Consider the following 13,312-nt stretch of genomic DNA (forward strand, 5'->3'; position numbering starts at 1 on the left):
GGTATTTTCCAGTTGTTATAAGAACCGTTTTAAACATTTTAAGAACAGGATTTAAATTTAAGTTAAAGTTAAACTACGTTGGCTCTGGTTTAACCATAGCTAAAACATCCCCTGACCTTCAGCCCGTCCCTTCCTTCTGTGAAGGTCATTAAAGCAGCAGTATACTTCAGCCTATGGCTCATAACAGTTTTATGATGTCAATATTGACCAGAAGAAGTCAGTCATCCATGAACAGCTACGGACACTTGGGCAGAAGTGTACTAGGGGTTTATGGTCAGAGGCCAGCTCGGCTTACCTCTTTCTGAAGATAAATAAACCGACCCATATGGACATCTGGTTATGATGATGATCCGTGCTGTGGCTCAACATCTCTACTCCAGTAGGGTCTCAGACCGCTCTCAGACCGCTCAGAGTCCTTGTGCTTCATTCCGCAGGTCGTCGCCGACCGTCCCAGGTGGGAACTGAAGTCCTTCCACCACTGGTGAGGACCAGCTTTCTCCTGCAGTCTGTCGTCTGTAATGTCTGTAGAAAACCCACCAGGACCAGCTGCCATGGTTGAACATGTTGGTGCAATCAGGATGTTCTTCCTGACATTTGCATTCACATACAAGGCATTCAGCAGACACTTTATCCACAGAGACTTACAATAAGTACATTTGTCAGTAGAAAGAGAAACAACAACATTTCACTGTTGGTACAGTAAAGATGTTCATAGAACCGAGTGCCGAGCACTAACGATCGTTAGGTGGTGGTGCAGGATACACAGAAAACCAGAGGGTTCATCCCCCAGCCGGAAGGTTCTCGGTTCATTGCCCGATGTCCCGGCCCACTGCCGGCGTGTCCGCTCCTCCTGGGTCACTTTGGATAACAGCCAGGGCTGGAATAAGATAATAACTAGTGCTGCCAGTGTCACACCCTCCCATCCCCAGGGCCGACAGAAGCGCAATCTGTGGTGGTTGGGGGGGACAGTGTAGAGGGTACGACTCCCAGCCGAAGGGATCCGGTGTCCGCCTGTAGGCCGGTCTGATGGCTGATGAGTGCTTCTCTTCCAGGCTGGATGTATCACCCAGCGGAGCCCTACCCAGGCCGAGCCAGCTGGTACCCCCAGCCCAACGGAGGACCCGATAGAGGCCAGTGGGGTCCGATGAGCGACCGCACATGGAGCCCCAGCAACAGGTCAGTCGCCACGGCAACACCGCAGAGGCCACACCGCGTCGTGTCGGATCGGGGCTGAAGGGTTTCACTGTGGGGACGCGTGATGTGTCTGCTCTCTGATCGGGATGGCTCTGACGACGATACCGTGTGTGGGGAGAGAGCTCACTCCCGCTAGCCTACGTAGATCCGCTCAAACAACGTTCTGATGTCGACCACCTGGTCCGGCTTATCAGCCAACATGTCTGTGTTTGTAGCCCTAGTTCATAGGACGTCCGTTGTGCTCAGTTTCAGTAGAAGTGTTGCTCTACCAAAGGTCAATAAAAAAGGCTTTAATGCGATCTTCAAAGTGTCTTCAGCAACATGAGGAGGCGCCCCAAGTGTCCTTCAGTCTGTCCTGAAACAGACGGACTGAACATTAAGGCCTACATTAGCTGAGGAGAGGGAGGTAGGCCTACATTAGCTGAGGAGAGGGAGGTAGGCCTACATTAGAGGGACAGGAGGTAGGCCTACATTAGGGGAGGGGCAGGTGGTAGGCCTACATTAGGGGAGGAGAGGGAGGTTGGCCTAAATTAGAGGGACAGGAGGTAGGCCTACATTAGAGGGACAGGAGGTAGGCCTACATTAGCTGAGGGAGGTAGGCCTACATTAGAGGGACAGGAGGTAGGCCTACATTAGGGGAGGGGCAGGTGGTAGGCCTAGATTAGCTGAGGAGAGGGAGGTAGGCCTACATTAGAGGGACAGGAGGTAGGTCTACATTAGAGGGACAGGAGGTAGGCCTACATTAGAGGAGGGACAGGAGGTAGGCCTACATTAGAGGGACAGGAGGTAGGCCTACATTAGAGGGACAGGAGGTAGGCCTACATTAGGGGAGGGGCAGGTGGTAGGCCTACATTAGCTGAGGAGAGGGAGGTAGGCCTACATTAGAGGGACAGGAGGTAGGCCTACATTGGCGAGGGGCAGGTGGTAGGCCTACATTAGCTGAGGGAGGTAGGCCTACATTAGCTGAGGCTGTTCATTCTGCGTGGTTCTAGAGGACCTTCCCCTCTCCTCCACCGCTGGGAGCAGAATCCTCCCGGCTCCCTCCCTTGTTTAGAAGGGAGGTCAACAATGACATCATCCCGTAGAAACCCACAGGACTCGATCCACAAACCAAACACACCAGTAGGTCGACGCTCTTCCGCCAAGCGTCTCAGAGTCCCAGGAGGGCAGAGGTTCTTACTGTGAGTGACCCAAGTGAGAGTTGAACCCCTCTCCATGCCAGGGCTGAGGCCTTGCTATGTTCCTGGACCCACACTGGGCCACTTTGTCCTTCTCAAATGATTCTCAGCCATTTTGAAACCTTTCTGAAGAACCCAATTTCTCTCCACAAAACGTCTCACAACGTAGTTTGAATCTTCACAAAACACGTTAAGATGACAAGTTTTGATCTTCATAAAGTTAAAAAGGTGTGCATAACTTAATATATTGAAATAGAAAATGAATTGATAGGAACTTACAGTACTAATGTACTGTAATTGTGGTCTTCAATATTCAAGGTTTTGTTCCTGAGACTTTATCGCCTCTAAGAGCCATTCTCAGTCCCAGCCGGCAGCTCTGAGATGAGATAGGGCGTTGGTCCAAAGAGATACCGCCAACACCCCCCATCTCCCAGACACAGGAAGTGAGATGGGCCCGGAGATAATGACCAGTTCAGGATCGGATGGCAGATGACATCAGACAGGAAATGACACGTCCACAATGTGTTGTCTGGAGAAAATGTGGTCAACCCCCTCTGTCTGTCTGTCTGTCTGTCTGTCTGTCTGTCTGTCTGTCTGTCTGTCTGTCTGTCTGTCTGTCTGTCTGTCTGTCTGTCTGTCTGTCTGTCTGTCTGTCTGTCTGTCTGTCTGTCTGTCTGGGGATAATCTTGTATTTAATCTAAGTATTTAAACACAGGAAAATGTGTTTCACCCTGTTCTGCTCGATTCACTGAGAGCGTCTTAATTCATCTTCATGTTCTCGTTTGATTCAGGTTTCATGGAGGCCATAGCCAACCTCAACGCCCACACACACACCATCTCTACACAAGGTATGGACACACACCATCTCTACACAAAGTGAGGTCACACCCAGACACACACCATCTCTACACAAGGTATGGACACACACCATCTCTACACAAAGTGAGGTCACACCCAGACACACACCATCTCTACACAAGGTATGGACACACACCATCTCTACACAAAGTGAGGTCACACCCAGACACACACCATCTCTACACAAGTTGAGGACACACACACACCCAAACACACACCATCTCTACACAAAGTGAGGACACACACCCAAAGACATTTGGGAAATTCCATGAACCTTTAAGGCCCTTTTGATAGACATTGATGATATTCCACATTTAAAACCTCCAAACAGATAACATAAGTACAGCTTCTATAGTTTGTTAGGGTTTATTTATTGTAATGTATAATGTGTTAATATCTTTGTACTTTGAACTAATGTCCGACTGGTAAGGACAGAATAAGAACAACCATAAATGTTAGATTTGACCTCATTACCCCCTTCCCATTCTGTGTTTCCACGTCTAGGGGGGAACGGAAATCATCCCAGCACTCCCAAGACAAGGTTCCCCCCCGGGGACACAGATTACCGTTACACTCCTGGGAGCACAAGAACCAGCCCTACGAAGGCCACGCCTCCTCCCAGCGTAGCTCCTCCCACGCATTCCAGAACTGGACTCGAACCCACGGCGGGAACGGGCCTCCCTCAGGTCCTCCGGGGGAACTCCACGCCCCCTGGAGGGAGGATGACAGCCACCCCAGGGTGAGCCCCCCCCCCCCCGCCCCCAGACCAGCTAGGCTCAAGTTTAGACAATCAGCAGACACTGTTACCCCAACCTCTTAAAGAGACAGTACAACACTATTCATCAACTGAAAGATAACACTATTCAGTAGACACTGTTACACTAACCTCTTAAAGAGACAGTACAACACTATTCAGCAGACACTGTTACACTAACCTCTTAAAGAGACAGTACAACACTATTCAGCAGACACTGTTACACTAACCTCTTAAAGAGACAGTACAACACTATTCATCAACTGAAAGATAACACTATTCAGCAGACACTGTTACACTAACCTCTTAGAGAGACAGTGCAACACTATTCAGCAGACACTGTTACACTAACCACTTAAAGAGACAGTACAACACTATTCATCAACTGAAAGATAACACTATTCAGCAGACACTGTTACACTAACCTCTTAAAGAGACAGTACAACACTATTCAGCAGACACTGTTACACTAACCTCTTAAAGAGACAGTACAACACTATTCAGCAGACACTGTTACACTAACCTCTTAAAGAGACAGTACAACACTATTCAGCAGACACTGTTACACTAACCTCTTAAAGAGACAGTACAACACTATTCAGCAGACCTGTTACCTCAACCTCTTAAAGAGACAGTACAACACTATACAGCAGAAACTGTTACCCCAACCTCTTAAAGGAGACAGTACAACACTATTCAGCAGCTGAAAGATACAGTACAACAATATTCACCTCTTAAAGAGACAGTACAACACTATTCACCTCTTAAAGAGACAGTACAACACTATTCACCTCTTAAAAAGCCAGTACAACACTATTCACCTCTTAAAGAGACAGTACAATGCTATTCAGCAGACCTGTTACCTCAACCTCTTAAAGAGACAGTACAACACTATTCAGCAGACCTGTTATCTCAACCTCTTAAAGAGACAGTACAACACTATTCAACTCTTAAAGAGCCAGTACAACACTAGTCACCTCTTAAAGATACAGTACATCACTATTCACCTCTTAAAGAGACAGTACATCACTATTCACTTCTTAAAGAGACAGTACATCACTATTCACCTCTTAAAGAGACAGTACAACACTATTCACCTCTTAAAGATACAGTACATCACTATTCACCTCTTAAAGAGACAGTACATCACTATTCACCTCTTAAAGATACAGTACATCACTATTCACCTCTTAAAGAGACAGTACATCACTATTCACCTCTTACAACAGTACATCACTATTCACCTCTTAAAGAGACAGTACATCACTATTCACCTCTTAAAGATACAGTACATCACTATTCACCTCTTAAAGAGACAGTACATCACTATTTACCTCTTAAAGAGACAGTGCAAAGGAGTCAAGGCCGGGAGGAGAGATGTTAGCTTAACAAGATCACTCCGTTAGCGTTGAATCCTCATGCGTTGTGTCTCCCTCTCGTTAATAAGCCCTCGTTAACGACCACGGTGTGTGTGTCTCAGTACGGGCCCCCCCCTCCCCACCTGGACCCCGGCAGAGATGCCCTACTGCAGCGCTGGGCCCAGGGGGACGGCTACCGCGATGCCGCGGGCCGGGCGGTGAGCCAGCGGGTGGCGGGGGTCTGGAGGCGGCCTGACGTCTACCAGCAGCACAGAGACCAGCTCCACGCCACACCAGCCCCCCGCGACACCTGCCCCGCCAAGAGGAGGCGCAGCGACGGCCCTGACCAGGTGGGGGCAGTGGGCGGGCGCTGGTAGCATGTGTTGTTAGCAGGTGTTGTTAGCATGCGTTGTTAGCATGTGTTGTTAGCGGGTGTTGTTAGCATGTGTTGTTAGTGTGTGTTGTTAGCGGGCGTTTTTAGCATGTGTTGTTAACATGTGTTGTTAGCATGTCTTGTTATCAGGTGTTGTTAGCATGTGTTGTTAGCATGCATTGTTAGCATGTGTTGTTAGCGGGCGTTGTTAGTGGGCGTTGGGGGATGTTGAACAAACATCATCCTGAAGAATAAATACAACATTGCCTCTTATGAGTAGTGACTGAACAGCCATTGATTTTACACATTGCAGAAACTGAGCTTCAGGGGATCTCTCTTTTGGAAACCTACACTGCGGACTTTGGGGATCAAACCCAGTAACTTACAGCACTCACTCACTAAACCGGCCCTCCCTCCGATATCTCCTGTAAGAGTAGGACTAACCCCGAGAGAGATCAGGAGGGAAAGAGTATTTATTCTTCAGGGTGATTGTCGATGACGACGGTGTAATTAAAATGATTTGTTTGATGATTTCACGCGCCTGTGATGACATGCACGCCTGTTCAGGCACAATCAGAACACAGTCGTTAAAAGTTAGAAGAGTCAATCTTCCACTTGACGTTGTTGTCTGAAAATACAACTGCTCAGCAGCACCCCCGTGTGGTAGACCGCAGCAGCGCACGGTTCCACCTCCCTCTCCCGCTCGTTCCAGACGCCGTTCTCTGGCTCCAAGCATTCGTCGTTACCGCCTCAGGCCCTGTCTCCTCCGACCCGTTACCATGACAAATGGTACGGCCCCCGCCATCGCCCGGAGCCGCGAAGCCCCTCCCCTGCTCTGCAACAGGTAAGGGTTTTAAATGAGCGCATGAACACACACAACGTCAGACAGGCCCCGAAGGAGACCGCGCTGACCAGAGGGCGACTAGAGGAGCTCTGATCACCATGTGAAGGTCGTAATGAGAAGCTAGAGAATGAGCAATGTATAGAGAAGTCCCCTCCCTCGCTGCTCCCGCCCTACGTTTCTCGACCAATGAGAACGTTGTATTTCGTGCCCCTGTGACTGACAGAAGAGATGGATTCCCCAGAACAATCAGGGAGACTCGCAAGCGGTCTCCAAACTCAAGGCTCTGAAACAGAGGCAGGCGCAGTCACCCAGTCCAGACACCTCACAGCGCCTTTCACTCTCTAATAGCTGACGGATGGCTTCCTCTTTCCTAACACTTAAATGATGGCTCTTAAATCTTACCTTCGGCTGCACCTCAATGCTTTAAAGGAGCACATCATTGAACGTTCATCATGACTATTTAACTTTTTCTATTTTGTCACTTAGCTGACGTTTTTATCCGAAGCGACTTATTTAGATGGATGACGTTAAGGAGCAGGGAGGGGGGGGGGGGGAGACGTCTGGCTCAGGGGGGCCTTCAGGGAGGGGGGGGGGGCATCTGAACCAATAACTTCTGGTCTGGGAGTCGAACCGGTAACATCGGAGTCACTCCGAATGAGAGGACGACGACTGTGATGGAATATGAAGGATGTTACAAATGATGTTTACTTTGATAAGGTGAACTGGTGTCGGGTGTTTGTAATAAACCCCAACAGGTGACCATGCTTTCCCCACCGTATCAGCGTACCACAGTCCTCCCCCCGTGTGTCGGAGCCTCCGCCCGGGGCTGAGGTCGAGCTAACCCCACTGCTCGTTGCAGGACACCTCTCAGCCGCGACACGGAGCTCCGAGCGTCCACGACAGCAAACCATCAGGCCACGCCCACCGGACCCCCCCCCCCGCGCCGCGCCACGCCCACCACCGGCCCGCCGCCCCGCCCGGAGGCGGCGGCGTCGCCAGGGCGACGCACCATGGCGGCCGGGCGAAGGGGGACCACCACAAACCCTGGTCGTCCTCGCCAGCAGAACACACGCGCGTGCCTTACGGTCACCACCAACACGCCCCGCCCCCCCGGCACAGCCAGCCCCGCACCCCCCCCCACAGCCCCCCGCCACGGGGCTGCTGGCCGGACCCCCGCGGACACAGCCACCGGCCCAGCACAGTAAGGAGCCGAGAGGGCTGACCCTGAGTCAGTACCACCCCCCTCCAGGAGAGGGCTGACCCTGAGTCAGTACCAACCCCCTCCAGGAGAGGGCTGACCCTGAGTCAGTACCACCCCCCTCCAGGAGAGGGCTGACCCCGAGTCAGTACCACCCCCCTCCAGGAGAGGGCTGACCCTGAGTCAGTACCACCCCCCTCCAGGAGAGGGCTGACCCCGAGTCAGTACCACCCCCCTCCAGGAGAGGGCTGACCCCGAGTCAGTACCACCCCCCTCCAGGAGAGGGCTGACCCCGAGTCAGTACCACCCCCCTCCAGGAGAGGGCTGACCCTGAGTCAGTACCACCCCCCTCCAGGAGAGGGCTGACCCTGAGTCAGTACCACCCCCCTCCAGGAGAGGGCTGACCCTGAGTCAGTACCACCCCCCTCCAGGAGAGGGCTGACCCTGAGTCAGTACCAACCCCCTCCAGGAGAGGGCTGACCCCGAGTCAGTACCAACCCCCTCCAGGAGAGGGCTGACCCTGAGTCTTCTAGAATACAGAGCACGCCCACAAGCGTCCCGTCTGTGGAGAGCTCATTGTGGGACTGCCTCGTAGTGGCTGTAATTCTGCACCAAGGCTGAATTTTCTTGAACATCTTCAAATACTGTATCAAGGGCCCACTAACACCTAACCCTAACCCTAACCCTAGCATGGGACCTTTAAGGACCATCAAGAAGGTCCATAGGGGCGAAAAGAACGATAGTTAGCTGATTCATTAGATTGATGTTGAGGGCCTTTATTATTACCCCTGTTTATAGTACATACCTGTGGAGCTCTGGGCGTCCCCGTCGTGGTCCATTGTGTTTTCTAAACTGTCATGTTTGTTTGCTGCGCTGCAGGAAGACGACATCCAGTCCCCTGGGAGGGGCAAGTCCAGGAACCCTGGCCCCGTGCAGGGCTCTGCCGCGGACCCCCCCACGCCCCCCTCCCCCTCGGGGTCCCCCCCCCCTCGCCCCAGGCCCAGCGGGAGACGAGAGCCCCTGGCCCCTGCCTCTGCACCCCCCCCATGCAGGAAGCCGGCAGCGACGGCCCCGAGACACCCCCCGTCAGACCTCCTGCCCCCCGGTCCCCCCGCCACCGCCCCTGGAGCCAAGGCCTGCCCCTCAGAGAGGTCAGAGGTCGAGGACAGGAGGACCCCCTCCCAGAAGGCCGTCCGTAAGAAGCCCAGACCCTCGCAGTCCCCGGAGACCAAGACCAAACGCAGCGGACACGAGCGGAAACAAGAGAAGCTGAGCCGGCTGAAGGAGAGGCTGAAGAAGAAGGAGAGGCTGAAGGAGAAGGAGAGGAGGGTGGAGGAGGAGGAGAGGAGGGTGGAGGAGGAGGAGAGGCTGAAGGAGAAGGAGAGGAGGGTGGAGGAGAAGGAGAGGCTGAAGGAGAAGGAGAGGAGGGTGGAGGAGGAGGAGAGGAGGGTGGAGGAGAAGGAGAGGCTGAAGGAGAGGAGGGTGGAGGAGGAGGAGAGGAGGGTGGAGGAGGAGGGGATGATGGAGAAGGAGAGGGTGATGGAGAAGGGGATGAGGGTGGAGGGAGAGAGGAATAGAGAGGAGGGGAAGGTGAAGAAGCTGCGAGGGTCCAAAAGCCTCTCCTCCAGGAGGGAGGACTCCAAACTCCGACACCAGAGGAAGAAGAAGCGAGAGAAAAGCAAGCGGTTGAAGGAGGAGTCGGGGGCGATGGAGGCTGCGGAGAACGGAGTGAAGACGGTGGCACCGCCGCCGCCGCCGCCACAGCCCAGAGCGCCGGGTCACCCAGAGATCAACCAGAGGATCCTCTCCCAGAAGGACCGGCCCCCGCAGGCACAGGCCGGCCCCTCCAAGTTAAACCACGGAGAGCGGCCTGGGAGAGCAGCGAAGGCCCCCGGGCGCAGAGCAACGGACCCCCCCTCCCCCCCTCACCTCCCCTCCTACCAACCCTCAGAGGAGGGCCGCCCCTCAGCCAGACCCCCCCCCCATCCGTCCCCCCCGCGCCCAGCCCCTAAGACCCCCCCCAGCCCCGCCCGGCGCCCGCTCCCAGCGACGCCACAACGCAGGCCGGCCGCCGACCCCCCCGCCCGCCCCCCTCACCGGCCCCCGGCCCCCCCGCCTGCGCCCCGCTCGGGGGGGCCCCCGCGGGCCCCGGCCCAGAGGAGGCCCGGGCTGCTGCGGGCCCCCGACCTGCAGCCGGCGGCGGGCCAGGGGCCGGTGCTGGAGCTGGGGCAGAGCCCGGCCGCCAGCCCCCCGGTGCTGAGCTGGCAGGGCTCCCCGGTGTCCTCCCTGGAGGAGGACGAGGAGGAGCTGGAGGCGGGGCCCCTGATTGGCCCCGTGCTGCAGCCCAGCCCCACCCACAGCGGCACCGTCTCCCACGACGACGCCGTCTCCCACGGCGACAGCCTCCCCCACGGCGACGCCCTCCCCCACGGCGCCGGCGTCTCCCGCGGCGACGCCGAGGAGGCGAGCAAGGACCGCCTCGGGGGGATGGACGCGGTGGGCCGCGACCACGGCGATGAGGATGAGAGGGTTGAGGGTTGTCACGGCGACACAGAGACGGAGACCCCCCGGGTGACCGGAGCCGGAGAGGGAGAGGGGGAGAGAGAGGGAGGCGGAGAGGGAGAGGGAGAGGGAGAGGGAGAGGGAGAGAGAGAGGGAGGCGGAGAGGGTGGTGGAGATAAAGGTGGAGAGAAGGAGGACGGAGAGAGCGTCGGAGAGGACGCAAACAAAGACGGACCAGAACACGGAGTGAAGGAGGAGCAGATGGGAGGAGGTGAGGAGGGAGGGAAGGAGGACAAAGAAGAGTACGGGGATGAAGATGGAGAGAAGGAGGAGACGGAGGAGGACGGAGATAAAGACGAGGTAGACGAAGAGAAGGACCACAAGACGGAGGCGTCCGACTCGCTGCTGCTCCGCCGGTTCCATGCCCACCAGGACGGGCTGGACGACGTCTTCAAGAGCCTGGCCACCTTCCTGGGGGGCCAGAGCGTGACCTGCCGGGGGGGCCCCTTCGGACGCGTCCCGGCCTCGTCCCTGGGGCCCGTGAAGAGCTCCTCGTCTCTGACCCTGGGGCCGCAGATCAGCTGCATGGACCAGCACGACCCCCCCCCTGACCCAAAGACCTCTGGGAGACACAGCAGCCAATCACAGGCCCTCGCCGTCCCAGACGAGCCCCCCTCCTACTCCGATAAACCCCCCTCAGAGGTTCTGGAGAGCGGCGGGAAGCCGCCGGCGGGGGGGCGGGTCGAGCTGCGGCTCACCACCACGCACACTTCCTGCCTGGCCGACGACCTACTTCCTGTCCCTGCCAAGGCGGACGCAGGAAGCCGAGACGGAACCGCCCCCAGCCGGACAGACAGGAAGAGGAAGCAGGCGGCGGGGGCCGGCGGGGGGGGGAAGGCCAGGAGGAGTGATGTCATCAGCAAACAGGAAGCTGCTCAGGCTCCCCAGGAGGCGGACGCCGGGCCCGGGGACCCCCCCTCTGACCAACGCTCTCAGGAACCCCCCCTCGGCGCCCCCCAGGGACCCGGGGAACCCCCCCCGCAGGAGACCCCAGCGGCGGAGTTCAACCCGCAGGGCGCCGGCCCCGCCCCCAACGCCCCCTCTGGCCCCGCCCCCCCCTCACCACCCCCCCGTCCCACGCCGGGCTCGGCGGACGCCTACAAGAGGAAGGCGCTCTCCATGGGGCTGTCCAGGGAGCTGAAGATCCACCTGATCAAGGTGGAGTGGCGGGGGGCGGACTCCTTCGTCACCTCGGAGCTGGAGGAGCGCCGCATCCCGCTGTCCAAGGTCAACATCGGCAACAGCTCCAGTGAGGTGGTCCGCGCCTGCAGGTGAGGCCCGTCCGTCCGTCTGGAGGACGTCCGTCTGGAGGGCGTCCGTCCGTCTGGGAGGTTCGTCCGTCCGTCCGGAGGGTCGTCCGTCCGTCTGGAGGCCGTCCGTCCGTCTGGGAGGGCCGTCCGTCCGTCTGGGAGGGGCGTCCGTCCGTCTGGGAGGGGCGTCCGTCCGTCTGGGAGGGTCGTCCGTCCGTCCGGAGGGCGCGAGCTTAAACGCTTTGAGGGATGAATTATCACACCTTCAATTACTATTTCTATTTAGTCATTTCTTTTAGGTTTTATCTGAAAAATAAAAAAAATAAAAATAATCTCATTTGGATGGATGATGGTGAGGGACGTCTGGCCACAGGATGTCTTTGGGTAGACTGAGGATAATGGGGATGTGAACCTGGGGAGTCAAACCTCCGAGCCACTGAACTGCCCCCATCCTCTCCGCCGTTGCGCAGGGGAACTGGGTTTGGTGTTTTTGATAAACACAAAATCCCTCTGAATCAGACCATTCTGACCAGTTGAAGACGAGGTCTGTGATGGATTATAAAGGCTAGCTAAGAATACGTTTTAGCATTGATCAGGTGAACTGGTGAAGAGGTAGACTGGTTTCAAAGTAGAATCATCTGTGAGTCACCCCCTAACCATAGTCTATCCTGCCCACTTAAGAGGTTGTCTGAGGCAAATGGTACTTCTCATTTCCCTTACTGTGTCACTTACTGTGTTTTCTAAACTTGATTCAAATTCTTCTCTTGTTAAATTCCCTTGCAAGCCATTGATATCATCCTCCTTCCTTGTATAGATGTTGTTTACAAGAATATACAGTTTCCAGGCACTAGATGGAAGCAGAGATTCCAAGAGGATTAAGCAGATTAAGAAGAGATTTTGAATCTGTTGTGTTTCCTCCTCCCGCCTCCAGGGCTGCGAGGGTCAACGGCAAATTCAAGGAGTCCCACCTGCTGCCAGCCTTCTCCGTCAAACCCCTGATCGCCACGGAAACGCCCATCCCCCGGGACAAGCTCAATCCCCCCACACCCAGCATCTATGTACGTCCAATCACGTCCCACCTGATGGGTGACACACTAGCGTTCGCTTTTTGCTTCACTCATATCAGAGGTACCTAACCTGTGGACCACCGCCCCCTGTAGGCCACTAGGGGGCCGGGGTCCACAGGTTTGGGACCCCCACCAAATTAAAACATTATTTAAAAAGTTAGATGTTTTTTAATCAGAAACACAAGTTGAAAAGGTTGAGAACCCCTTATGTATACCATATGTGTGTGTGTGTGTGTGTGTGTGTGTGTGTGTGTGTGTGTGTGTGTGTGTGTGTGTGTGTGTGTGTGTGTGTGTGTGTGTGAGGGTGTTTGTGTGTGTTTTTATGTGTGTATGTTTGTGTGCGTGTGAGAGGGTGTTTGTGTGTGTTTGAGAGTGTGTATCCGGGTGTATATGTGTCTGTGTGTCTGTGTGTATGCGTGTGTGCGTTTATGTGTGTATGTGTGTGTGTGTGTGTGTGTGTGTGCGTGTTTGTCTGTGTGTTTGTGGTCTCTAGCTGGAGAGCAGGAGGGATTCATTCTCTCCGGTTCTGCTGCAGTTCTGCACCAACCCCAAGAACGCCGTGACCGTCATCAGGGGTCTGGCCGGCTCCCTCCGCCTCAGTAAGACCCCCACAAGGACCCCCAGACACTGAACCCCAGAGCCACACTGAGACCCCCAGACCCACACTGACCCCCCT

The 13,312-nt window shown here is 55.3% G+C and overlaps 1 protein-coding gene across 1 annotated transcript; it reads left to right on the top strand.

The window, feature by feature from the left end:
• The first annotated feature begins 6 nt into the window (after window positions 1–6).
• LOC132461455 (trithorax group protein osa-like) lies at window positions 7–13,295 on the top strand. The gene is made up of 11 exons (XM_060056543.1): window positions 7–481; window positions 1,053–1,176; window positions 3,164–3,220; window positions 3,735–3,969; window positions 5,465–5,692; window positions 6,428–6,559; window positions 7,419–7,760; window positions 8,756–8,908; window positions 9,198–11,590; window positions 12,501–12,627; window positions 13,130–13,295. The coding sequence occupies exons 2-11, from the start codon at window positions 1,058–1,060 to the stop codon at window positions 13,265–13,267; spliced, it is 3,924 nt and encodes a 1,307-aa protein (XP_059912526.1). The 5' UTR covers window positions 7–481; window positions 1,053–1,057; the 3' UTR covers window positions 13,268–13,295.
• Window positions 13,296–13,312: the final 17 nt, after the last annotated feature.

This window comes from Gadus macrocephalus, chromosome 7 (genome assembly GCF_031168955.1).
Source record: "Gadus macrocephalus chromosome 7, ASM3116895v1".
Classification (NCBI taxonomy): Eukaryota; Metazoa; Chordata; class Actinopteri; order Gadiformes; family Gadidae; genus Gadus; species Gadus macrocephalus.